The sequence below is a fragment of the Rattus norvegicus genome, chromosome 10 (genome assembly GCF_021556685.1).
Source record: "Rattus norvegicus strain SHRSP/BbbUtx chromosome 10, alternate assembly SHRSP_T2T, whole genome shotgun sequence".
Lineage (NCBI taxonomy): Eukaryota > Metazoa > Chordata > Mammalia > Rodentia > Muridae > Rattus > Rattus norvegicus.
This window is the reverse complement of record NC_141543.1, coordinates 52,728,956-52,753,971: the sequence shown is the minus strand read 5'-3', so window position 1 is coordinate 52,753,971 and position 25,016 is coordinate 52,728,956. Positions and strand designations below refer to the sequence as shown.

The following is a 25,016-nucleotide window of genomic DNA, read 5'->3' as shown; positions in this document are numbered from 1 at the left end:
CACCGCCAATAATTCTGTATCACACAACAACATTCCAGTCAAATCAAAGAGTTATTTTAAAAATGAAAGCCATGATCACTTATTTAATCTTGGGCTCTAAGCTAAAAAAAAATTCAGGAAATGATTAACAGATTTGAATGACATAATTTAGTACCAAGCTTTGGCAAGGGCTCAGGATGCAAGTCCTCTCATGAACTGGTGGGAACAAATTGGCATATTATTTCTGGCAGGCAATTTGGCTAAATGTGTTGAAAGTCTTTAAAATGTTTATACTCTTTGACTCACTAAGTCAACGTCTAGGAATTTCTCCTGAAGAAATAATCAGAGATATATAAAAATTCACTTTTAATATTCTAAGAGCAGAAAGAACACAAACAACCGACAGTACACACATGGCCATAACAGTGCACTGGTGACTATAAAATAGTCACATGATAAATACTCGCTGACATTTAAAACAACATTTACAAAAGCCAGTGCTAGAATATGCTCAGAAAGTATTAAATGCATCAAAAAGTCCATCAATGTATACAGGATGGGTCTAAGTTTTATTTTATTCTACTTTTGTGTGGTGCTAGGGATCAAATCCAAAGCCTCCCGGAGACTATGAAAGTATTCTACCACCGAGACATCCCACCCCTGACGGTCTTCACCACTACACCATACCATCTAATGTACTTTACGATATTTCCATTAATCTTTTATCTATCTGTACAGAAATCTGGCATTTTTTTTACTTTGAATCCCCAGGGCTAACCTGCCTAAATACTAATAAATTTTCAAACAAGAATGCTTGGATTTACAAATAAAGTTGAACAACTGATTCTCTTTGGTTCCCAATGTTAAGGTCTTGAAGAAAAGTGTCAACAAAACTAGTTGAGAACTATCTTACCTTAGCTAGCAGGCTGGAAACGTGTTTAATTTCACCATTTGCCTTTAGCAATTCTTGTCTGAGCTCTGTGCAAGACAGTTGCAACTGATCTTTCTCAGCTCGAGCCACTTTCAGCATTTCCTGAACCTCGAAGTTCTCTGCTGTCTGCCCCATGGTACTGCTGGCCTCTACGGCCTTTTGCTTATCAGCCTCCAAATGAGCCTTCAAGGACCCATTCTCCATTTTCAAGCCTTCTAAGGTAACTCTACATTCCTCCAAAGTTTTGGCCATCACACTATTATTACACCGCTCATGTTCTAGGAACCCACTCAGCTTTTCATTTTCTTCCTTCAGGTGCTTAATCATGTCTATAGCGCCTTGGTTTTCTTCCTCGACCTTCCGTAGGCTACAGGTCAACTGCTGCTGAATGTTGAGCAGCTTCTCCCTTTCAAAGCGGCTCTTCTCAAGAATATCTGTGCACTTCTGCTCCAGCTCGAGGATCTTTCCTCCTTGGGCACTAGGTTCCTCATTCTTCACTCGCTCTTGTAAAAGGTTGATCAGTTTCTCATTTTCCTGACTCAGCTGTTCTGCTCTCTCTCGGTGCTGGTGGAAGGAGGTCTCTAAAATGGTCTTCTCGTCCACTAGCTTCTCATTCTCCGCTGTCAGTTCCTGCACCATCTGCTGCTGGTCTGATAATTCCTGCAGAGTAGCCTGCAGCTCTTCCGCAGTGCTGTGCTGATTCTCCTCCATCTTTTGTATCTTCTCAGTAAGAGATGCCAAGGACAGCTCACTTGCATTGTTTGGGGAGCTCCCAGTAGGGGAGCCCTTGGAGCTCTTAAAGGGGTTGCTAGTGGCTGACAGGGGCCGAGATGGGGTATCTGCAGTGATATGCTCAAAATCTGAGGCATCCGGTGATAGAGAAGCTTTAGTGACATCACTGCTTGAAGACCCTGATGTCCGCAACGCACTCCCATGTGTGTTTCTTCTGTACTCATCCGTTTCACTGGACAGCTCATTTCCAACTGGGCTTCCAAAACTGGACTCGTGGGTTATAGATGTTGGACAGCTGCTGTCACCAGTGTGACTTGCTGCCCCTTCTGAATTTGGTGACTGTTCAAGATAAGTCAGTTTCTCCTTCAAGGCCCTGTTTTCTTCCTCTAGGTCAGCAAGCTCTTTCTGAAAGGTCTTGTTCTTCTCCTCCAGGGTTCTTATCAAAGGCTCTGTGTCACTTCCTGGGACTGATGTTCCCTCTGTACTTGGGTCTGAAGCATTGGAGTCCTCAGTGCCCAGGGCCCATCTCTCTTTACATTTTTTTAGTTCACTTCGAAGCCTGTTGATTTCACTGTCTTTGGTTTTGGCTTCTGCCAGAAGTTCGCGTACCTGGGACTCGAGCACAGCCTTCTCTGTACCTTCATGCTCTTGCTTAGGTTTTGCAGGGGTGGTCCTTAGGTGCTTGGTAGGAGTGGGATTGCAGGAGGAAGTTGGACTGGAGCCCAACTTCTTTGAGCTGGAGGGACCACGTGGCACAGATCTCTCTCTGGAGATAGTTACAGAGAGTTCCCGTGGAGCTGGAATGCCCGTCCGTTTAGTTGTTGGAATAGTCCCTAAAGACAAAAGATGAAGAAAAAAGTTGAAAAACGAAAGAACGAATGAAGATATTTTTATAATGAAACACAAAAGACTACCACATATGGCAAAGAGGATGCTATGGCTGTCACTCTTCATCTAATTCTTCCTCCTCTAGGTATCTTCTCAGTAAGAGATGCCAAGGACAGCTCACTTGCATTGTTTGGGGAGCTCCCAGTAGGGAAGCCCTTGGAGTCCTTAAAGGGGTTGCTAGTGGCTGACAGGGGCTGAGATAGAGTATCTGCTGTGATAAGCATATCTGAGTGTTAACAAAATCTGAGGTGTTTTGAATAGGGTTTCTATACCTCTTCCCATGGGCTTGTGTATTAAAGAAAGCAGACATTTAGCCTGAGCAATCCAGAACAACCCTATCCCCTGAGAACATATAACTCAATTAAGATCTATGGACACAACCAGGACCCCAAAGTTGCCATACTAGGCTGGGGACTGGGAATAGGGAACTGCTTAACTCTCACCAGAGAAGCTTCTTCGTGAGGTAGATGGTAATTAACAGAGAGCTCTACAACTGTACAGTGTGCAGAGAGAGAGCAACGTGGGAGCACTCAGCCCTATAAGGAATATTATCTTTATCAAACCCCGCCCTTCAAGGCTAAGAGATGTACTTAGAAGAGGAGGTGGAACGATTTTAATAGTCAGAAGTGGTAGATAACTCCAAAGTGTTTCCATACAGAACAGGACTGACAGACATATGGTCTCACAGAGACTGTTACAGCACATATATGTCCTGCAGACTCAAACCAAACCAAAACCCAGCACTGAGAAGGAGAAGTAGGCATAAAGTCCCATCCCTAAGCAAGAAACTATTTACAATTGATATCTACGGGAGAGAAAAAAAATTAATAGTTTTCTCTAATGTAATGTCACAGGGCATGTCAATCACACTCCAAGACAGGCGCCATGCCCATGAATAGTTGGCCCAAACAAAATAAACTCCATACTTTTTCGTGCACATTTTCTTTAGTTACTATTGCCTTTTTTAAAAAGTTTGTCATCTATTATGATTTCCATTTTTGTTGTTTTTTATTATTTTGAGAGGGATCTAAGAAGAGCTGGAGAGGGTAAAGAATATGATCAAAATATGAAAAAATACTTTCCTATAATTTTTTAAAAGATCTATAGATAATAGAAAAAATGGAGTGGAGGGCAAGAGTGGGCTGCTAAATATCACTAGCATCAGGAGAAAAGCACGTGGTTGGCAACCACTCTGCTATCCTGTGAGGAAGGTAAGACAGTCCATGGTACAGAAAGAAGGAAAACAAATTCTTAAAAGCAGTGATCAACCCTGGAGCTTGGCCTATTACTGGACTTGCAACTGCAGCAGCTGATTTACACATTTCCTATAAGTTACTCTGAATTAGGTTCTCTATAACTTGCAGCTTAATACACCTATACAGATAATGTTGAAAACTAAATAAAATACAAGTTTATTTACATTTCCCAACAACATATTTTAACTGAGATAAGAAGAGGGGCTTGGGGATATAGCTGATATTGTCTAGTATGTTCAGGGCCTTAGATTCCACCTTCAATAAGGAAGAGCAGGTACAGGAAGGAAGGCCTCTGACAAGGAATTAGACAACAAAATTGGTACTTGGGAGGCAGAGGCAGGCTGATCTCTTACCTCAAGGTAAGCCTGGTATAAAGTGAGTTCCAGGAGAGCCAGCTATACAGAAAAACACTTTCTCAAAACAAAATAACAAAACAAAACAAACAAACAAGCAAAAACCCCAGAATTGATGTGCTCCTTTGTATTCATAGAGAAACAAGAAGAAATGGGATAAGGATGAGGAATGCTACAAATGCTAAAGAGACTGGTAAAAAGGGACATGATACAGAATTTAGATTATTATTATGAGAAATATAAGTACAGGGATTTTTTTCTTTCCATATTATAGATAATGCTAATAACATCTAGGGGTAAAAACATTTTAAAGCTCACACAGAAGCTGGGAGTTGGTGGCGCATGCCTTTAATCCCAGCACTTGGGAGGCAGAGGCAAGTGAATCTCTGTGAGTTGGGGACACCCTGGTCTACAAAGCAAGTTCCAGGACAGCCAGAGCTACAAGGAAAAACTCTGTCTGGAAAAACAAAACAAAACAAAACAAAACAAAAGGGCTCACAGGGGGATCACAGGGAAATGAAAGCTATGGACTTAAACTTACTTAAAAAACTGTAAAAACTGATGGATCTGGGCTGTTAGCCTGGTCTCTAGTCAGGAAGGATCCTGGAGATGACCCATTTCTACCCCTCTAAAATGTAGGAAGGGGATGTAGAATGCACTCTCGGCTGGTCAGTCTGGTGTTAAGAGATTCTGAGTTCAGCCTGGCCCAGACTACCGAAAGGGGTAGCAGCAGCAAACCTCAACACAGCGATGACAATGGGGAGCAGCAGCAGCCACTGCTGAGTCCTGCAGAAGCGCAGCCACATTACTATACAGAAACAGTGGTTCTTTAATTTTTAAATTAGACTAGAGATGGAGAGATGAGCGAGTACTTGCTGCTCTTGCAGAGAACCCACGTTCAGCTCGCAACACTCACATGATAGCTCACAACGATCTGTAACTTCAGTTCCAAGGCATCTGACAATCTCTTTTAACTTCTGCAGGCAGAGCACTAGGCCCTCATGTGATACACACTCATGAACATAACATAAATAAATCTAAAAAAAACTGTGCTCCTCAGACACTGGGTACTGTGACAGACTTCTAAAAATTATACACATCTAGTTACCTTGCTTGCATCACACTAAATTACTCAATAAAGAAAAGGTTTAATTATTCTTATAAAATGAAGACTGCAACCACTCAGCAATAAAATGTTTTGTAACGCCAATCCTCTAGAATGAAGTCATCTTGGAGAGGACCAGGCTGAAGACCGGAAGGGAAGATCACTGATGCCTCATAGTTACTGTGTACACCCAACAGGCAAATCTGCAGATCTAGGATTATCACAGCAGCATCTGCCATTCCTCAAATATCACTTAAATGAGGCTGCTCTTCCTTCCTCCCTCCACTCTCTTTCCACCGTTAGTCATTTGTTGCTTTTTCCTTCCTTTTGCTGCCAAAGTTTGGTCTCTTCTCCTTATAATTATTATCTGTGCCTTATATAAACCACTCAGAATGTTTTTTAACAGCAAACCAAAGTTTATTTATGAAATACACCAATGTGTGGTGAAACATACAGTGCTAGTATTCGTTGCATCTAATCTTTTTTCCTTGTTAAAACTAGACTGCTCTCTCCTCTGAGGTTTTGTGCATCTCTGTATTCTTTCGATTCTAAGAACTTTCAATCATACTTAAACTCGCCTCCTCTTTTCTTTTTGCAGCCAACCAGTTGGTCAGCAAATCTTCTAACTGTTTTAGAAATGTTCCTGTGTTGTTGCTTTCCTTGTGTTTGGTCTGAACCTAGGTTATTCTATGTAAATTTCTGAGACCACTTTTTCTCTGGTCTTCCTGATTCCAGCCACCCATACGTACCTTTGGACAAACTGAACAATCAGTTAAGCAGCTTATTATTAATTCTGTCACAGAATCTGTACTTCTTTTTGTTTTGTCTTTTTCCCAGATAGTGTCTTACTATGTACTCCTGGCTGGCTAGAACTCTCTATGTAACCCAAGCTGGCCTCGAACTCATCTGCCTGTCTCTGCGTCCTCAGTTTGGGGATTGAAGGTGTATGCCACCATGCTGGTCACAATCTGTTTCTTATTCAAGACTATGCTAACATCAGACTTCTTATCCTGACCATTGTACTCAAGTCTCGTCAACTTCTCCTTGACTCTCAACACAGCCTCGTTAATATCCTCAATATTATACCTGGGCAAAGACGTTCCAGTACAGCTACTTTGGGTACCAACACTCCCGACACTCATATAAACTCATAAACTCATGGGTTCTCTAGGGTGGTTTGTGGAAGAAATGTGGAAGAGTTTGGAATGGCAGACTAATGAAAAGCTTTAGAATCCAGCCACCGACTAGTGGGTGATTTTAATGAAAGTTTAGATAACTAATATATAAAAAATTGCAGGGATTTCAAAGTCATGTTTGAAAGACAAACATGGGTTCTGTTAGGACCTGGGCTAGAAACCAGGAAATTCTGGCCAAGAATTTTGCTGCATTCTGCCTGTGTCCTGCAAATTTGAGTAAAACTGAATTCAAAATATAAGAACTAATTTGTTAGATGGAAGAGAGCAAAGCATTCAGACTGTAGCATAGCTACTGCTCACTGCATTTACCCAGATGTATAGTGAGTGGAAAGGCTGAAAAGCTCAGGACAGGGAGGGTACAGACAAAGAGGATATAGCTGTTAAAGATAAATCACCTTTGTGCTGGGACAAAAGGGGAGGAGCCTGACCTCACCCACTGAGAGCTCTAGGGCATAATGTAAATTCATTTGAAAGTGCCAGGAAAGGGCCTTCAGGGTACCTTGGTAAAAAATGGCTCCCTGGGGAAGTGTTTCAGCAGGTTTAGCCATGAAGGCAGGGCCTACTAAGAACCCATGGAGCCAGGCTACATCCTAAGCTTTAAGCAGAACTTGTCATTATCCAAGTGGTGCTGGTTTTGCAGACATGCAAAATGCAAGAACAAGACTTCTGTTGAGATTCCAGAAAGCTGCTGTGGCAGGTAATGTACAACAGGGTCAAATCCACTTCATAGAGCTCAGAAACAGGCTGTGAGTGGAGCTGAGAAAGTGAAGCTAAAGCCACAAAAGTTGGGTAAATTCCTGGATGTTGTAAATGCCACAAATGTGGGAAATTCACCAAGGAAAGTCAGGCTAGGTATGAGGCCACATGTAGTAGGCCATACCTACAACAGACATGAAGAGATGGAGCCCCAAGGATGCCATTATGCACCCCAGTCACACAGGTTTGGGATCTTTTTTTGATCCTGTCTTTCCTCGCTGGGCCCTGCCCCCCTAATTCCTTCCTTTTAAATAGGAATATTTACTCAGTGCTTTGTATACTGGGTGTAACATGTCTTTATTTTACACAGGTTCAAAGTTGTGAGTTTGCCATTTTGAATCTTTGAACAGTGTCAAAACTGTGCTACTATGGGGACTTTGAAAATGAATTGAAGGCATTACTGTATTTTAAGCCAGCTGTGTGCCTATAGGGACCAGAGGTGGAATGCTATGGTTTACATGGAAAATGCCTCTCACAGTGTCATGTTTAAACACAAGGTCCCCAGCTGGTGGTTCTGCTTTGAGAGATTGTGGAATCTTTAACAGGTGTGGCTCAGTAGAACTAGGTCATTGGGGAAAATCTATGAGCTATATAGCCAGCACTGGGTTGGCCTGGCCCTTCTTTCTCCCGACTTTCCCTCTTCCCATCTGCTGTGACATTATCACCAATCTCAAGTTCAGATGCCAAGGCTAGAAATAAAATAAATACTTCTTCTCTCAAGCTGCTTTTTCTCATGTATCTGTGAGTATGTGTGGGGTGTGTGTGTGTGTGTGTGTGTGTGTGTGTGTGTGTGTGTTGGGGGGTGGGGGAGGACATCAACAAAACAGTCTCAAGACAAATAACTACTACAGATGCCCAGAAGCAAGTGTGGAAGATGCGTCTAGACTAGTTCTAGATGTCAGAGTGCCAGAGAGGGAACTTCCTTTACAAAACATCCAATTGTATGAAGAGGATGAAAAAAAAAATAGTGAAAGACCAACGATCTATAACTTCAAACTGTATGAAAAAAGAAATATAGAGTCACTACTACAGTTATGTAATCATACTACATAAATTACCTATACAAGAACATGGGGGACTAATTCCACACTCGTTTAAATAGGATCATGCTTAAAGGTGAAAAAGTTAAAGAACAGATGAAGAAACTGAGACACAGATGACAGAGTAGAAAGAGGCAGGAAGACAGGATAGCAGATTAACATTTACGCTGGCCTTACTAACACAGAGTCAAATACTACAGACAGTTGATACAACTAAAAATAAAGGTATAATGCATTATTAAAAGTAACAACAACAACAACAACAAAGACTAAAAACAGTGAGGTACAAAGAGTTAAATCCTCATCTATCACAACAAGAAAAAAAATATAAATATGAAACTTTAACAATAGTAATGTCAAGACCAGCCATGACATCTGATAAAAAACTATTATTCACAGTATATAAAGATTTCTCAAAGCTTAAAAATGTCCATAAGTTCTGAATAGAGACCTCACCAAACAAGATACACAGGGAAAACAGGCATTTGAAAAGTTCCACAGAGCATCATTAGTGGATTGCAGACTATAACAGTGAATGCTGGGCAAGGGTGCTTACACCATGATCTCAGCATATGAGGGGCACTGACACAGGATGCCTGCCAAGTATTTGAAGATAGTCTGAAGTGCATGTTGAGACCCTGCCTTAAAAGAAAAACAAAAACCCAAACAACAGTGTGATACCATTATAAACATATCACAATGTTTTCATGATCTCAGTGAAAGCAGCAAATGCTGGCAAGGGTATATGTCTTAGTTTCTTTTCTGTTATATTAAAGCACCCTAATAAAAAGCACTTAAAGGAGAAGGGATTGTTTTAGCTCACGACTATAAGTTACAGTCCCTCCTTGTGGGGAAGCCAAGGCAAGAACTTGAACACCTAGTCATATCCACAGTGAAGAGCAGAAAGAATGAATGATGCCTCCCGGTGTTCAGCCCCTCTCTGCACTTATACACCAAGACTCAAGCCAAGAATGCTGGAACACAATAAAAACAGCATGTCCATAAATATATCCACTTAAGCTAGACAACTCTTCATTAGATTCTCTTCTTCTTCATTTGGTTTTGTTTTTTGAGACAGGGTTTCTCTGTGTAACAAGTCTTGGCTGTTCTGGACTTGCTTTGTAGACCAGGCTGGCCTTGAACTCACAAAGATACAGCTGCCTCTGCCTCCTGAGTACTGGATTAAAGGGTGGCCTTTAATTGCCTTTGGTACCTCTCAGCACTCAGGAGGCAGAGGCAAGCAGATCTCCATGAGTTTGAGGTTAGCCTGGTCTACAGAGTGAATTCCAGGACAGTCAAAGCTATTTGACAAGAGAAACTCTGTCATGGGGGAGGAAAAGACTCCCCTCTTAGATGTTAGCTGACAAAAGTAGCCATCACAGTGTGGAAACAATAGGAACTCTCATTGCTGGTGGAACTTGAATGTTATAATAACAGCGAAAGACATTCCAGTAGTTTTTATACACTGTATCAAACTGAATACTTACATTACATGACCCAATAATACACTCCTTGTGTAAGCAAATAAGCCGAAATGTTATCCCCACACAAAAACTCATCCAACAGCAGTGAGGCACAACCTGTGAGTCACAAGCTCTTTTGGGGTCAAACGATCCTTTCAGAGGTGGTCCTAAGACCACCAGAAAACATAAATACTTATATTATGATTCATAACAGCAGAAAAGTTACAGTTATGAAGTAGCAATGAAAATGGTTTTATGGCTGGGGGTCACCACAACATGAGGAACTGTATTAAAGTGTTCCAGCATTGGGAAGGTTGAAAACCACTGTCATATATGGATATTTTTAGTTGTTTATTTATAACGACCAAAACTGGGAAGCAACCAAAATATCCTTCAGTGAGTAATTGTACGTGATGGAATACTAGATGATGCTTTTTGAAAAGTGCCGTTGAGCTGTGTTAGTCAGCTATCTGTCAATGTAACAGACTCCTAAGATATTCAACTTATTAAAGTATGAGAGTTATGGGGCTGGAGAGATGGCTTAGAGGTTAAGAGTGCTGACTGCTCTTCCAGAGGTTCTGAGTTCAAATCCTAGCAACTACATGGTGGCTCACAACCATCTGTAATGGGTTCTGATGCCCTCTTCTTGTATGTCTGAGGACAGCTACAATAGCTGCAGTGTACTCACATATATAAAATAAATAATTTAAAAAATATGAGTTATGGCTTAGCTTTTGAGGCTTCAATCTAAGAGGTTAGTCCCATTGGGCTTTGGCTTATGGCAGCCTGTATCCATATACTTCGCAGGCAAAAACATTCACCTCACAGCCAGAAACAAATGGGAAGAGTTAGAGAGCTGAGTTCCACAATTTTCTTCAAGGTCTCATCCTATGGCCTAAAGGCCTCCCATTAGGCCCTGCCCTTCAGTTTCCATCACCACTCTACTAAGCTAGGGATTGGGCCTTTAATGTGGAATTTTAGGCAACACTTATCCAAACATGAAACAGAAGTCAAGAAAAGACAAGGGAGAACTTATGAAGACGCATTAGTAAGTGAACCAAGCTGATCTGGTAAGGCTGTGCTCTATATGTTTGCCATATTTGGCATTTCAGAAAACACAAAACTACTAAAGAAGTTAAAAAACAAAGTCAGTTAGGGCTTAGGAGAAGGGACAAATAGGCGAAGTACAGAAACTGTTCTACACGATGCTAAAATAGCAGACATGTTATTCTACATTTGTCCAAGAACATACACCACCAAGGTTGAAGCCTGGAGTGAACTATGAGACTCTGAGTGATACTGATGAAGTGATAATGATGAAGTTACCTAACACAAACATGCCAGTCTGGTGAGGGCTGTTGATAATGGGAGGTGTACACATATGTGAGCAGGAGGCGTTGTTCTTAAAACCCATCTAGAATATGAAATGTTTGTGCACATTTACTGACTGCATCTGTTTATTTTAAGGGGGCACACACATTCCATTGCACATATGTGGAGGAATCAGTTCTCTCCTTCAATCAAGACTTAAAAGGGGTTGACAGTGTATTTCAGGGATCAAACTCAGGTCACCAGGCTTGGTGGCAAGAGCCCTTACTCAGAGCCATCTCTCTGGTTGCCTGTGTATGTATTTTAAATGGCAGTGATAAGCATGATCAAATAGTTGTCTCTAAGAAGGGTAGGACATGGAGAAGGTAAGGCAGCTCTGCTCTGGACTCTCATGATCTCCTGTCCTGTCACTCCACCCTGTGCATACACCACCTGCACAATCAAATTAAGAAAGGCAATGTGAGCACTGAATCTGGTATAGAGGCAGGCAATCAAGTTTTACAGGCAGTGCTGAGCCTTTGGACTTAGAGCAAATGATTTAAAAAAAAAAAGGCTGAGGCAATTTGCAGACACTCTGCTGTAAGGAACTTTGTGCTAGCTATCACCTTTCAGCCCCACCTTAACCTTGTACAAAGGATTTTCCCAGGACTGGGCTGCCTTTCAGGAGTCTTGGTGTAGTGCTTGTTAGTGGAGACCACTTTGAAAATCAAACAGAAGGAAAAACGGAAGAGTTATACATTTACCTAATGGTAGTAGCACATACCTTTAATCCCAGCACTTGGGAGGCTGAGGCAGGCAAATCTATGAATTTGGAGGCCAGCCTGGTGTACAGAGAGTTTGAGGACAGCCTTCGAGGGCTACATAGGAAAATCCTGTCTAGGGGAGGAGGGAGTTGTACATTCACACAAAAGAGCCAAGTTACTTGCTCACACTGTAAAAAGCAAACAGTAGCTTCAGTTTAAAGATATTTCTGTAAAAAGATAACTGAATCTTTTTTAAGAGAGCAAAATTAATGTCACTCATTCTTACATAGGAATTGGGGTTAGAATTAAAAACACTTGTAGTTCTATATCCCCCTCTTTCCTAAATTCTCACTCTACACCATGGCCACTAGGAACAACAAACACTCCAGAAGAGGAGGGGCAAGACAGCTTCTGAACAAAAGACCCCAATCACTCAGAAGGGGACTCTAGCCTGAAGAGGACACAGTGACTGCTCTGTGCTGGGTTACAGCAAGACACAGGAGGATACAAAGCAGCAGTGTGTGAGGGAAGATAATGCTATGGTCTGACCACTCTCATAGGCAGCCCACACACTGGCTGCTCTTACTCATCTCCAGAAGCCAAAATGCAAAATGGCTCTGGAAATGCAGCTTCCAATGTGCGAAAGTCTGAGAAGTGCAAAGCAAGCAGAGATTCCTTGTTTCTACTGGAGCCAAAGTGGCCAGAGGGGTGCCTAGCCCCAGAATTCACTCTGCAAAGTTCAGCCTTCCTTGAGCACTGTGTAGGCCAATGAAATCTTCATTGCCTGATTTCAAAGTCTGGCACCTCTGAACAGAATCCCTCAGCATTGTGCAATAAAGCACATGGTCTCTAGGCAGCAAACACCAAGGATAAGGAAGGGGCTGTGTGTTTGGAGGTGGGGGTTACTTTAGTGAATGAAAAGATCTCCACATGCAGCCTTGCTTTAAGGAGAGATGGGAAATGCATGACCCAGCCTTGTGATGCTCCATGCAAGTCAAAGCTAACTGGAAGAGACCACACTAGAGCTCTGTGCTGACTCACAGTAGAGCTACGTATATCAAGATCACCATGAACCACATTCCCTGTCTGGTGCTTTGATTTTCAGAGCATTTTCACCTACACACTTACTTGAGGCTCATAAAATTGAACTGACAGAAAGTCTTCTTCTGGTTCATTTTTGTTTTGAGGCAGGATCTTGTTAAATTGTCCAGGCTGACCCTAAAATTTGTACATATATATATGATCACCCCTGCCTCAACTTCCCAAGAAGCTGGGATTACAGACATGTGCTACTATTTCAGTTTTTTTAAGTATTATTAGCATAATCTAACAGATAATAAAACTGAGGATCTAAGAGGTTTTACCATTTGCCTAAGGGTCACACAGTAATTCTTCTGATACCTAAGTAAGTATTAAATCATGTATGTTCAGAACTAGAAGAAAAAGAAATGCTGTAGCCCCATTTTTCATATCAATTCATGTAACTTCTGGTATTTGCTGAATCCTCATGTTCCAGTCGCCAATGAGTGGAAGAGAACCCAGCCCTTATGACAGCTCACAGTTGGGACAATCCTTCTTTATCTGAAGCTGCAATCTGTCCTCCTTATCACGGTACACAGTGGTTCCAGGTTCTTAGTGAAAGAATAAAGAATTCTTCTGCACAAAGAATAAACTGCCTGCCTCTTCTGTGTAACCTCTGAGTTTATAAAGTAGTTTTGTTTCTTGCTGATCCTCTATTCTTCAGTCAAAGCAAAGCATTCCTAAATACTTCTCCCTAAAAGAGCTCACAGGACTCAAGGTTAGTTTACATGACAAACTGCCTAGAGATTTCTTGATTTGCCAAAAATCACTCCAAAACCACCTAGAACCTTAGAATGCTTCTAAGACTTAGAAGTCTTTTAATGTAACTCAAGTGTGCAGCAATACAAAGAGAAGGTATTAGCTAGTACAGTTGAAAGTCTAGCATCAGGACAACTTGAGCCAGCTCTATCTCTTGCTCTTGCCTACCTCCCTCAGTCCTCTATGTTAGTGCACTACCTATCCTCACAGCAGAGAGGTGGTTCAAGAAGCACTAACACATCATAACCCAGTAAATCCATGGAACAAAGGTATCTCCTGAAGTTCACCAGCTCACTCTCTTGGACCTGAGACATTCTTTAAACAATTTTTTTTCTTTTTCTTTTTTCTTTTTTTCAGAGCTGGGGACCAAACCCAGGGCCTTGCGCTGGCTAGGCAAGCGCTCTACCACTGAGCTAAATCCCCAACCCCCATTCTTTAAACAATTAATACTGAGGTTAGTGTTTCAATGTTACCTACTGAAAGGAGAAAAACCATGAGTTGCTCAGGGAGAGGTCCTGGGAAGAGAGTGAGGTAGAAGTCAGGAAATCAAACAAGTATTCAAATGAGGTCTGACCAGAGCTAAGTCAGTTCTCTATTACAGTATACTAACAGTAATATGGCAGGTAGGAAATGGAACACTAGTGTCCCCTAGTTTCCCTTTAGCCATGGGGACCTTTGGTGAATGATTAAAGCCACAGATACTGAACCCTATATATTTATCCCCCACCCTGCCCCTGTCCCCAGACTGCCATAAACATACAGTCCTATAGTTTATTTTATAAATTATGCATATAAGAGATTAACAATAAAATAAAACAACTATGATAATACACTGTAATAAAAGTTAATTAAATGTGGCTACTTTTACAAAATCTTATACTATACTCTCCCTTGATGACTTGAGATAATATAATGCCCAAATGATGATAAAGGGAAGCGAAGGGTGTGGACACTCTAACAGCACTGGGCTGTTAGGTAAGGGTTATTTCAACACCCTCAGAAAGCTACGATCAATCTGACAATCAAGATGTGGACTAAGTGACTAACGGGAAGATAGGTTGTATGGCATGGCTAATGGAATGATTAACAACCAGGCTCACTGGAGAAAGATAATGGGAAATAGCATGGTGAGCAACTAAAACTTATGGGTTTTTTTTTTCTGTGATTTTCAAGAGTATTTTTGGATCAAGGTTGACCATATGTAGTTAACTAAAAGCATGGAAAGCAAAATAAGGTATAAGGGGAAGAAACCAAGGGGGGCGGGGGGGATGTCAGGACTTTTGACTCCAGCAGACACTATTAAGCAACAACTGAAAAGGAGAACTATATAAGCTATTAAACATATAACAAAACAATTAAAAGACATTGTTAATAAAGGGAGGGCAGGATACTAATCACACTAGAACTGTGATTCGGCCAGCATTTCTGGCTGCAATGGAAGAGCTAGGAAGGGTTGTCTATGAAGGTTCTTCCAACATCAGTGGAATGGTCTCTGCATGGCTGCATTGCTAAACCTACATGTCTCATCTATTCCCACTGTTAGAGGACAAATGTCCACAAACTCACAGCTTTACAGAACTACCTTATGTTCTCATAATTTTGATTTAGGGAGAGCTTGGTTAGCCAGTTCTCTCTTAGATACTCATGTGACTTTAGTCTGAAGCTGAGTGGCTTGTGATCATCTGGAGCTGTGGCTGGGCTGGACAACCTGCCTGCCTCATAAACATGGATGGCGTCAGATGGAGCTCAGCTGAGCTGACATAGTGACCTCTCCAATGTGGTTGTCTCCCAGGAACTAAGTTCCTTACAGAATGGCTTAGAGCTCCTGCAAACAGGAAGCTGCATAGCCTTTCACAGCCAGTCTCAACAGCCAAACTTACCACTTCTGCTCTATCTGTCTAACTCAGACAGTCTAGACCTGCCCAGATTCCAGATGCACAGTCTCCATGGAAGAAGTGGTGAAGTCACACTACAGAAAAGCATATGGGGTGGAAGACAGAATCATGTCTGGGTCTGGAAATAATTTGTCATACTAGGTGGACATTTATTTTGCCTCTATGTCCTAGAATGATGTCTGAATCACTAAACATCCAGACACGGAAGCAGACGTAAGTTTTATCGGCAGCTGGGCAGTTCCAAAGATGCAGTAAGAACTCCTTTAAGTTCCCTCCTGATAAATAAAGGGTCAGTAATGCTGCATTCTACAGCTAGCTAGGACTCTTTACTCCAGTGCCACAGAGGCAAAGAAAGGAAGGCACATTATATGTTTCACTGTATTCTTCAAAATTAAGCTCTCAGACTAATGACAATGTTTAGTACTTCACCTCTGAAAGAATACAGTGAATGACCTTCTCTTCAACCTCACTACTATTACAAAATTTAAGAAAAACACAAATATAACTTTCTCATGTAAAATCTATACTGGAACAAATACATTTACAAAGATTTTCTCATTCAAAACACTTTGCAGGGCTGGAGAGATGGCTCAGAGGTTAAGAGCACTGTCTGCTCATCCAGAGGTCATGAGTTCAATTCCCAGCAACCACATGGTGGCTCACAACCATCTGTAATGGGATCTGATGCCCTCTTCTGGCCTGCACGTGTACACGTGTACATGCAGGTGCAACACTGTATACATAATAAATAAATCTTAAAAAAAAAAAAAAAAACCACTTTGCAGGCAGGCTTGGTGGAATATGCCAGTAGACCCAGGTACTTGGAAGGCTGAGGCAGGAAGTTCACTTGAGCCTAGGAATTTGAGTGTCAGGGTCTTCAACCAGTCAAGCAACCAACAACAGCCTTATATGCAATAGCTACTGTTTTTTACATATCTTACCAAGGAGGAAACTGATGCACACTTAGGTCACATAACAAATCCAAAGTTACACACTTTGAATTGGAATTCAAACCCAGAAAATGTAGGCTTCAAAGTTCATATATTTTTCAATTTGTTTTAAAAGACAGGGTCCCGGGGCTGGAGAGATGGCTCAGCGGTTAAGAGCGCCCGACCGCTCTTCCAGAGGTCATGAGTTCAATTCCCAGCAACCACATGGTGGCTCACAACCATCTGTAAAGAGATCTGATGCCCTCTTCTGGTGTATCTGAAGACAGCTACAGTGTACTTATATATAATAAATAAATAAATCTTTAAAAGACAGGGTCCCATGTAGCTAAGGCTAGCCATAAACTTGATCTTCTACTGCATACTCTCAAATGTGGGAATTAATAACCAGTGATATCATGGCCAATTCCTAAATTCATACTCTTAGCAACTAAACTCTTCACCTCTTTATATATACAAATAAAACCAAAACCTCCTCCCTGGCAACAATAATGCCTCAACCAGACACAATATTGGACCCTAGAACAGAGGTTCTCAACCTTCCTAATGCTGTGACCCTTTAATATACATCCTCATTTTGTGGTGACCCCCAACCATAAAATTATTTCTGTTGCTACTTGATAACTTTAATTTTGCTACCTTTAAGAATTATAATATAAATATCTGTGTTTTCTGGTGGTCTTAGGTGACCTCTGTAAAATGTTTGCAACCTACAGGTTGAGAAGTGCTGCTCTAAAAAAATATATTCTTCCTAGACTCTCAAGTTGAAACATGACACATTTGGGAACACAGCACACACACTGATGATATACACTTTTAAGCATAGTTGGTGAACAAACTATGGTTCTTTGCTTGGTTTTTGTCTGTTTTGTTTTGTTTTTTGAACAAAGTTTCAATATATTGCCCTGGCTTGCCTGGAGCTGCTATGTAGACCGGCTGGCCTTGAACCTACAAAGATCTTGCCTACTGGGATTAAAGGCAAGAGGGGCCATTCAATCAGAACACCTAATGCCAGATTGCTTTTCAAAATTTTACAATCATTCACAGGACACTGAGAGTGAACAGTGTCCCTCTCAGTCCCATCAACAGCCCACTACACGGGAAAAAAGTTTTCTTTTGTCTTGCATTTTCATACCTACTATGCTGAATCTCTTTTCCCCCTTCATTTCTTCTGCATTTGAATTGTTTATTACTAATGCCTATTGATCTTCAGCATATCATTTTTGGCTACAGAATTTGTTTATAGGTTTCTATATTAAAGGAATTTTATATTATCCATAGAGTGTTATATTTGTCCAAGTAGAAGCTACTTGTACCACATTATATTCTCTTTTTACAATTTAAGTTTACTTTTCACTGATACATTAAAAATATAAAAATTTTACACTATGGGGAATGTGATATTTCAAGACATATAATATTTAAAACATTAACATTTGTATCTCACTTGCTCTTTTTATCTTTTTCTTTGTATGTGTGTGTGTGCAATGAATGCAGTATGTGTACCTGCAGTGATCTTGGGTGGCACTGGAAATCTATTAGTCTTCACTACATCTTTTTAGCAGATACCTGGAGATTAGCTCCACCGGCTGCCTAGTGAGCTCCAAGATCCTCCTGTTTTCACCTCCTACAGGCCACACTCAGCCACCCAATGGGTGCTAGGGATTGAGCTAAGGTCCTATGTTCACTAAGTGCTTCTTTGCATCTGCAGCCTCTCTCGTTACAAATGACAATAGTTCTTTGTTGTCTGTTATAGCTATTCAAACTTTTCTGTACATCTTTCTTTCTGGCCTGTGTACTGTGAAACATTGTCTTGCTATATACTGTCTAGGCTAGCCTGGAACTCACAGTCCTCCTAGCTCAGCCTTCTCATTTATCATTTCTTCCTGGTAAACAATTTCAATATGCTTTAATCTTCTGAAATATATAGTTTATTTTACCTCCAGATAATCGACTGCCATAACACATGAGTCTCTCCTTCCTCCTCAGTAGTACAAGTTTTGTTTGGGTACATGGTTCTGGTGACACATTTTAGCCTCATTTATATCTGGATGTGGCCAGGAGTTGGTTCTGGCCAACTGGATAGAACTTTCCAGAAGTTGTACCTTAACAGACAGTATAAAAACATTCCTTTTGTTTACTTTCTTTCCTTGCCCCACTACTTCATCCTACTTGTCCAAAATATCACATTTTGGACCTCAAACTCTCACACAAAGGTGGAGCTAGAAGGAACCAGGACCCATGACTCACCACTGTTGGGTATGATAGGGTATCATACCTGCCCTAGATCACAGATGCAAATCCTCAAGAGAGGCAGGCATCTTGTTTAAGCCATTCATTTGTGGGGATCAGTTATCACTTGCAGTCAAATTTAATCCTAATACTGTGTCCCTGAATACAGAGGGATGCTCATTTCTCAGTAAGAACCCAAACAAAATCAAAATAAAAGCTTTTTGATCTACTTAAATTTTTATTGCTGCAAACAGCCAAATCCTACTTTAACTTATATTTATATAATTGTATAACATATATCATACAACATTACATATTTTATATATTTACCTATATGTTATATACGTTACATTATATAGCATCTTAGGACTGCTGATCACTTTATCCATTTACATTCCCTGCATCCTTGTTTTTCAGCAGGACTAGGCCCTTTTAAGCTACTTACTCCAAACTGCAGAAAACTATCAACTCTGTTTCATAACAGCATGATGTTATCATTCAAAATCTCATATTAAATCACAAGTACCAATCTATAATTGGTCAGTTTTGATTTAAAAAATCTTCATGTGGGCATATATTTGTGCTCTCTACAACCTAAGCACTGGCTGACTGCTATATGATAGTTTAAAGCCTCGATTCACATGCTAACATTGTAACTGTGAGATCCCAGGGAATAACTACTACTAACTTTGTTTTAAATTTCTTTCTCTTTCTATCTGAATCAAGTTTGTCAATTAGTCTCTACAAAAACTCTGAAATTCAGACATAATGTTGTAATCCCCCACCACTCCATCCTCCCAAAATATTACTTATTCATAAGAAGTGGTCCAAATGAAAAAGATACTTTTTGTTGAGGTTTGACTATTAAGAACTTTTTTTTTCTAATGAATATGTCTGAGGAGAAACTAGTCTAACATCAAGCCATTTGGAAAGATGGTAGAACATTACATGGAGGACTGTGTAGTTTCTGTATTATTTCATCTCTTCTAGGACCACAAGCAGTTCTAATAGTTTAACCTTATACTGTGCAATATCTACTTAAATATATACCTAGTTCACTCTGGATTTGTAAAATGGAATTTTCTTTCCTTTCGTTTTCCAGTGCTTGCTAGCTGCCACTAGTACCTGGAACATATGCCTAACCCAAAACCCTGAAATGCTCCAAAAGTCAAAGTGAGTTAAGGATTAAGAATCCTCACCTGATAGAAGTATATTTGTTCCAGGTCCAAAGTAGCTTAGGCTGGCCTTGAACTCCCAACCCTCCTGCTTCAACCTCTGAGTACTAGGATTACAGATACGCACTACCACAGTCAGATCATCAGATAAAGTTGACTTATAGATTTCAAAATTTGAAATCAGGAACTCTTCTCTGCATTTCAGAAAAGGTATACTCAACCAGAAGAGGAAAACAAGGTTTTTTTTATATTTTTATATATTTGTCTTAGTTTACAAACTCTTACTCTCAGAATGAGTTTTCTTTTTCATGATTTAAGCAAATTTTTTAATTTTATGCAACTAATATCAAAATAATGTGATAAGGACCAGTAAATGATTCCATAGGTAAGGACTCTTGTGACCAAATCTGATGACTCAAATTTAATCCTGGAACCCACATAGTGTAAGCAAAGAGCCAAGTCCTGTAAGTTGTTTTGGGACTTCTACACGTGCACTGTGGCATGCATATATGCATGCAAGCATGGGCACACACACAAAATAAGTAAATGTAAAAATAAATCAACATATGTGACTTATACTGTAGGCTTTATATTTCCTTAGAAATAACTTTGTGAATTTATATTTTAAAAGAAAATTACTGAGATCAAGGCATGTATTATCACTACTCAGCCAATAGTTTATTTAATTTGGACTCATTTTCAATTTCTGACTTTTTAACCCATAATATTTGGCTTTACTTCTCTATCCTCTTGTTTCTATTTTTTCTTTAAATTTTTATTACTATTATATTTCTTTTTTGTTTTATAGCTGAATAGTTTACTTAAAATAGTGTCTTTCTTATAGTAATAAATTCATCTATAATTAAGCATTTTACCAAGGCTTTCGTTTCTTTCTTTTTTTTTCCCCCTCTAGTTTTTTGTTTTTTTTTTTTAAGCTTTTATTTATTTATTCCATGTGTGTGAGTACACTGTCACTGTCTTTGGACAGACCAGAAGAGGGCATTGGATCCCATTACAGATGGTTGTGAGCCACCATGTGGTTGCTGGGAATTGAACTCAGGTCCTTTGGAAGAGCAGTCAGTGCTCTTAACCACTGAGCCATCTCTCCAGCCCTTTGGTTTCTTTCTTAAGAGTTTGTTACAAACTCTTCAATTTATTGCAGGAGAACGTGTAATTCCTACCTTGACTTTCTTTTGGCAGTATGTAAATTATTTAAGAATATTTCTTAATTCCAGATTGAGTATGCTGGTGCATGCTGTTTGCCCCAGTACTCTAGAGGCAGGCAAATCTGGGTTCAAAGCTAGCCTGGTCTACATAGTGAGTTCCAGGACAGTAAAAGCTACATAGTGAGATACTGTCTCCAAAAAATTAAAGAACAAACAAACAAACAAAACAAAAAAACAAGGGCTGGAGAGATGGCTCAGTGGTTAAGAGCACTGACTGCTCTTCCAGAGGTCCTGAGTTCAAATCCCAGCAACCACATGGTGGCTCATAACCATCTGTAATGGGATTCAATGTCCTCTTCTGGTATCTGAAGACAGTTACAGTGTACTCACATATATAAAATAAATAAATCTTTTTTAAAAATGAAAACAAAATACACGCAAAAAAAAGTCTCTTAATTCCAAGGTTCTTTCTGTATAATCATTTTTGTTACTGACTTCACTGGATTAAGATGAGAGGTATTTGCAAACAATCATAATTTTTATGTTTATTTTGTTATCTGTGACAAAGTACATGATCCAATTCTATCAACACTCCTTAGACCCAGGACAAAAAGTACCCTCCTTGCTCCATAAACATATTGAGCAGATTATTTATATTGTCCGTATCCTTGTACTTTATACACTTGCTACATACAGTGAAGCTGGTAGCCTATAAATCACAGGAAGGTTTTGTCTTGAAAAATGTTTGCTTCAAAATGTAGAAATCTGACTACTTTCAGACAAGGCATGCTTTTCCCCTCCTCCCTGCTCTCTTCAGCATATGCCTGTTACCTACCAGCTCCTGTGTGCATCCAAATTCACAATCAGTGTACCTGACTGTCAAATCAGAAAATCTGTGTAATAAACATCTTTCGTATAGTATGTTTTAAAACAAATTCTCTTTTTTCTGGTTTTTTATTTTTGTTCTACTTTCTGGTGCATAAGATTGAGAAAAATTGGGGTTTTTAAAAATCAGTATATGGTATACTTAAGGTCTCTATTTGTCTCTATTTGCTTCTGTTTTTGCATTCAGCTTCTTCTGGTACTGCTGATTTTGATTGTATATATAGGTTTAGCTTAAGAATATTTATAACAGTACTAATTATTTTGGCATTTTTTTATTTTATTTTACTCCTGCTTATTAACTCAGTTCAACTCTTCCCTCCCTTCATCTTGCTGTTTGGCTTGTTTCTTCTGACCTGCTCATTACCATAGTCATCCCCTGGCATAGGGAAAGTGCAGGCTGAGTGTCCCTTATCTTAAACACCAGAAGTGCTTCGACTTTATGACTTTTGGATTTTGAAATATTTGCAAAGACTTCATGGGTTGAGCATCCCTCATCTGAAAACCTAAAACCTGAAATGCCCTAAGAAGGGCTCAGTCCTGGATTTTTGATTTTCAGGTAGAAGAGGTTTAACCTATGCTATATTAAGAATGTGCTGTTCCTAACAGTCAAAACCAAACCTTTAGAAAAATTATGTCCTCAATCATATCAACAAAATAAATCAACAACAATAATAATAATTTTAAGAGAAATTTTGTATTCCAAGGCCTAGAGTATTCTCACCCTCAACCAACACTGAGACAGGCTAAGTTTAGCCAGACTGTTTCCTGCTAAGCCCATCCTTCTCAAGAATTCTTTTTAAAATCCTGGTACATAGAGGACCCAGCCCCTGGGGATGTTGGTGCACACTCCACCATCTGGGAGCCTGCAGCAATGAGTCCTGCTTGGGCCAATTCTGCATGAATGCGTAGCACTGCAGCACTGCTGCTGACTGAGTGGCCTTACACATTAGCTCTCCAACCCTCCTGACAACTTCTTTTTCCTCACAAGAATTTTCATACAGTCAAAATCCCGTTTCTCCTAAATGAACCACAATCAGCCTCTGCGGCCTATAGCAAGTCCATATGACAAGCTATAGAAGATGTGTATTAAAGAGGGACACTCTTTCATTGTTGGTGGGACTGCAAGCTGGTACAACCATTCTGGAAATCAGTCTGGAGGTTCCTCAGAAAACTGGACATAGTGCTACCTGAGGACCCAGCTGTACCACTTCTGGGCATATGCCCAAAAGATGCTCCAACATATAACAAGGATACATGCTCCATTATGTTCATAGCAGTCTTATTTATAATAGCCAGAAGCTGGAAAGAACCCCTCAACGGAGGAATGGATACAGAAAATGTGGTATATTTATACAATGGAGTACTTACTCAGTTATTAAAAACAATGACTTCATGAAATTCACAGGCAAATGGATGGAACTAGAAAATATCATCCTGAGTGAGGTAACCTAGTCACATAAAAACACACATGGTATGCACTCACTGATAAGTGGATATTAGCTCAAAAGCTCGGATTGCCCAAGATATAATCCACAGATCACATGAAGCTCAAGAAGGACGATCAAGGTGCAGATGCTTCAGTCCTTCTTAAAAGGGTGAACAAAAATATTCATAGGAGGAGATACGGAGACAAAAACTGGAGCAGAGACTGAAGGAAAGGCCCACCCAGAGACTGCCCCACCATATACAGCCACCAAAAGCAGACAATATTGCTAATGCCAAGTAGTGTAAGCTGACAGGAGACTGAAATAGCTGTCTCCTGAGAGGCTCTGCCAGAGCATGACAAATACAGAGATGAATGCTCGCAGCCAACCATTGAGCTGAGAATTGGGTCCCCAATGGAGGAGTTAGGGAAAGGACTGAAGGAGCTGAAGAGGTTTGCAACCCCATGAAAACAACAATACCAACCAACCAGAGCTCCCAGGGACTAAACCACCAAACAAAGAGTACACATGGACAGATCCATGGCTCCAGCTGCATATGTAGCAGAGGGTGGTCTTGTTGGGCATCAATGGGAGGAAAAGCCCTTGGTCCTGCCAACACTTGATGTCCCAGTGTAGGGGAATGTCAGGGTGCAGAGGTGGGAAGGGACAGTTGGGTGGATGGGGGAATACCCTCATAGAAGTGGGGTGGCGGGGGGGTTATGAACAGGAAACCGGGAAAGGGGATAACACTTGAAATGTAAATAAAAAATATCCAATTAAAAAAAGAAATACTTAATCATAGGAGAGGTGTACTGTACCCATAGTCCCTACAGACTCCTTCTTTCCTGTACTTTGGCAAACATGAGAATTCCAATGCCATCCCACTCTTCCAAACCCTCCTGCCTTCCCCCTTAAAGTGAACTATACTGTTTCTTTGCTAAATATGCCTTTGGTCTGTGGTATCCAAATAAATCCTCACACAGAGGAAGAGTCAGAAGTTTCCATTCTTGAAATGAATGAACTTCCTCGTGAACTCTTCTTCTCCTAGATGCAGGGAAATGCTTGTCTAGTCTTTGGTCTCTGAAAATAATAAAAGGAGACACTTCTATCCCCAAAGAAATATTTAAACATGTACGCACATTTTCTGCATTAGTATTATTTAAAATAAAAGGACACATTAGATCTAACACTAGAAGGACTACACTGTGATATTATTATATACACTAGAATGATATGGAGGTGCTAAGAATATCCGGGAGTATTTACAAAAAGAAATGTTATGATATACTATTCCAGCTAAAAAATTGAATTTGAATATACAGCATGTGTATGTGTGTATATATTTATATATGTATTATATATACACATACACACACATATATATTATAATCTGCTTATTTTTATGTTTTGAGTGTCTTACCCAAATGCAAGAAGAAGGTGCCACCAGGTGGAACTGGTGCTATGGGCAGTTGTGAGCTACCATATGGATGCTGGGAATTCAACCTCAGTCTTCTTTTTTTTTTTTTTTTTTTTTTTTTCCCCAGAGCTGGGGACCGAACCCAGGGCCTTGTGCGTGCTAGGCAAGCACTCTACCACTGAGCTAAATCCCCAACCCTTCAACCTCAGTCTTCTGTAAGAACAGTTAAGTGTTCTTACCCACTGAGCCATGTCTTCTGTTACAA

General features: G+C 40.2%; 1 protein-coding gene across 9 annotated transcripts in view; it reads right to left on the bottom strand.

The window, feature by feature from the left end:
* Specc1 (sperm antigen with calponin homology and coiled-coil domains 1) overlaps positions 1–25,016 on the bottom strand; it is a 274,496-nt gene that overhangs the window by 107,127 nt on the left and 142,353 nt on the right. For all 9 annotated transcript variants that reach the window (XM_087571814.1, NM_001428980.1, XM_087571817.1 and 6 more), the window contains 1 exon segment: positions 893–2,475. In XM_087571814.1, the coding sequence (XP_087427940.1) occupies positions 893–2,475 (1,583 nt within the window).